The sequence below is a fragment of the Belonocnema kinseyi genome, chromosome 5, assembly GCF_010883055.1.
Source record: "Belonocnema kinseyi isolate 2016_QV_RU_SX_M_011 chromosome 5, B_treatae_v1, whole genome shotgun sequence".
NCBI classification, from domain to species: Eukaryota; Metazoa; Arthropoda; class Insecta; order Hymenoptera; family Cynipidae; genus Belonocnema; species Belonocnema kinseyi.
Genome location: NC_046661.1, coordinates 45693425 through 45696119, shown reverse-complemented (window position 1 = coordinate 45696119; position 2695 = coordinate 45693425). Strand labels below are relative to the sequence as shown.

Genomic DNA, 2695 nt, shown 5'->3' with positions numbered 1-2695 from the left:
CCGGCACACCTGACGCATCACCTCACCATTAGTACCTATTTTAGTTGTTGGAAAAACTTCAATTTTGAAAAAGTTTCTGCAGAATACGTGTTACACTACCTGTTCCACGACCTTGAGCACCCGGCTCGTCGACTAACCATTTGTAATTGTTTTGGTTATTGACAAAATTTAAATTGCGAAAAAGTTCTTGTGGATGACCTTTTAAATGACCTGGTGTGTGATCCAGCGCACCCGGGTCGTCGTCTCGCCATTAGTAGTTATTTTGGGTGTTGAAAAAATTGGGATTTTGAAAATGTTCTTGTAGAATACGCGTTACAACACTAACTAGTGTACGATTCTGCGCGCTCCGTTCGTAGACTCAACATTTGTAATTGTTTTGGTTATTGACAAAAATTTAATTTTCATAGAGTTCTCGTAGATGACGTTTTAAATAACCTGATGCACAATCCGGTGCACCCGAGTCATCGCCTTACCATTGTTACCTATTTTAGGTGTTGGAAAGACTTCAATTTTGAAAAAGTTTTTGCAGAATACGTGTTAAACGACCTGGTCCACGACCCTGCGCACCCGGGTCGTCGACTAACCATTTATAATGTTTTTGGTTATTGAAAAAATTTAAATTGCGAAAAAGTTCTTGTGGATGACCTTTTAAATGACCTGGTGCGTGATCCGGCGCACCCGGGTCGTCGCCCCGACATTGGTGAACGATCGGATGCACCCGGTTATTGAAAACTTTCCATTTACAGACTTATCAGCTATTGGCAAACCTAAGATTTTAATTTTGAGCGCAGGCTAATTTACTCTAATAATTGGATGTTTTTTTGAGTATGTATTCATTTGTATGCAGCGTGTCCTAAGCATGAGATACGGACAAGAGCAAGGCCCATGCTTAGAGCCAGATGTTTCTAAGTGTATTGTCATATTTGAGCCATGCAAACTTTTTTCACGCGGGTATAGTATCTTGAAAAATCGAACAAAGTTATGTTAATAATGTTTCTAGTCAACAATTTCGCAAAATCCAATAAAAGTAATTTTTTCCGGAAATTCTGCTGAAAAATTGATTGGATGATGTTGCTTTTCAAAAATGTTGTAAAGTCCGATAAAAGAAACTATTTATCCACAAATCCTTTCTTGAAGTTGGGAAAATGTAGTAGATTGTGTCCATCTTCGAATATTTTGCCAAAGTTCAATTCAAACCAAAACACCTTCGACCGTGGACGAAGCATTGGAGAGGGGCCATTAGCCATGCTTGACTCATTGTTCATAAGCATGGGATAACCGTCGGACGACCGTGGGTGAACATTGACCCAATCTTGAGCCACATTTATCCCACGCTTACCCCACCCATACGCCATGCTTAACCCACGCTCATACCACGCTCACCCTACGCTAATACCATTGTTGACCTATGGTTCACCCATTGAAACTTTTCCACACGAGTTGTAACTGATATCATGTGATTGTATTTCATTTTACGTGATTAAAATCGATTTTACATTAATATCAAGTGTTTCCAAGCATGCAACAACATTTTTACAGTGATTTCGTGAGTTATGTGCCCCTCACATTATATCAATGTATAAATTTTACAGAAATGTTACATGGATTTCAATTTATAAGTAAATCAACCGTGAAATTTATAAGAAAGTTACTCAAAAGAAACATGCCTATTTGACAGTACTATTCAAATCACAATAACAGTGTTGAAAAAAGCAAAGAGATGTACTTACCAATGAAAAATTGTCCTTTCCAGTCATACCTCCCACTGCCAATAGAGATTGCGAAACGGATGTAACCCTCAGCTTTAACAAACGGTTGGATACAAATGGCGCGATTCCTATCAATGACGGTACCTACAACATCCTCTGTGTCGAAACGGCATTTTACTTTATCGTCCTTCTCAAAGCAAGGACCTGTTATATTAACAACTGTTCCGCCGAGCATATTTCCACTTTCGGGTGCAAAAACAAGAGGCAAGTGAGCACCAGCTGCAAAATAAATTTGTAAACATTTACAACTGTTTTATGTTACAAGGTAACATTTTGTAAAATTAAAATATTATTTATGAATGTAAAATTTGTATTAAGTAACAAATGTACATTCTTGCTATATAACGATGCTACATTTTGTATGAAACAAGAATACATACGTGTAACGTTAGAATATTACATTGATGTTATGTCACCGTGTAATTGCATTGTTTTGTTCAATAGTTACATTCTTGTTGCGACACAGTAATAGAAACTTGTCACCTAGCAATTTATTCAATACTCACCGATATCTTTGTTGCACGTCCCAAGCATGATTTTTTCATCTAACCTGAAAATATGACGACCCGGGAAGCCATTTGCCCATCCTCTACCAACTAAATCCCGAAGTGTAGATTGCTGTGAGTAAGGTTTATATTCGTAACTTTGAGTTCCGTTTCCTGCGTTAAAACCAATCTGAAAATGATAAATTGGTGTATTAAACGAAAATGTTTTCTCGACATTACATACTGATATGCAATTTTTTCGACTTTTTAGTGCAAATTTTGTTCATATCATTTATGTTATATCAATAGAAAACCTTCTAAATATAGCAATACTCAAGTTGCATACAGTGTGTCCCATATTTATAGGGCCACCCCATTTTTTAAGGATAATTTTTTTTCTATTGAAACAAAATGCACCAAATATTTTGAGTGGATAAATGA

The 2695-nt window shown here is 36.9% G+C and overlaps 1 protein-coding gene across 2 annotated transcripts in view; it reads right to left on the bottom strand.

Moving 5' to 3' along the window:
- The window catches only part of LOC117173274 (protein mesh), a 57456-nt gene that overhangs the window by 43277 nt on the left and 11484 nt on the right, over nucleotides 1-2695 (bottom strand). For both annotated transcript variants that reach the window (XM_033361748.1, XM_033361747.1), the window contains exons 6-7: nucleotides 2276-2444; nucleotides 1731-1988 (exon numbers count right to left, since the gene is read on the bottom strand). In XM_033361748.1, the coding sequence (XP_033217639.1) occupies nucleotides 1731-1988; nucleotides 2276-2444 (427 nt within the window). The remainder of the gene's footprint in view (nucleotides 1-1730; nucleotides 1989-2275; nucleotides 2445-2695) is intronic.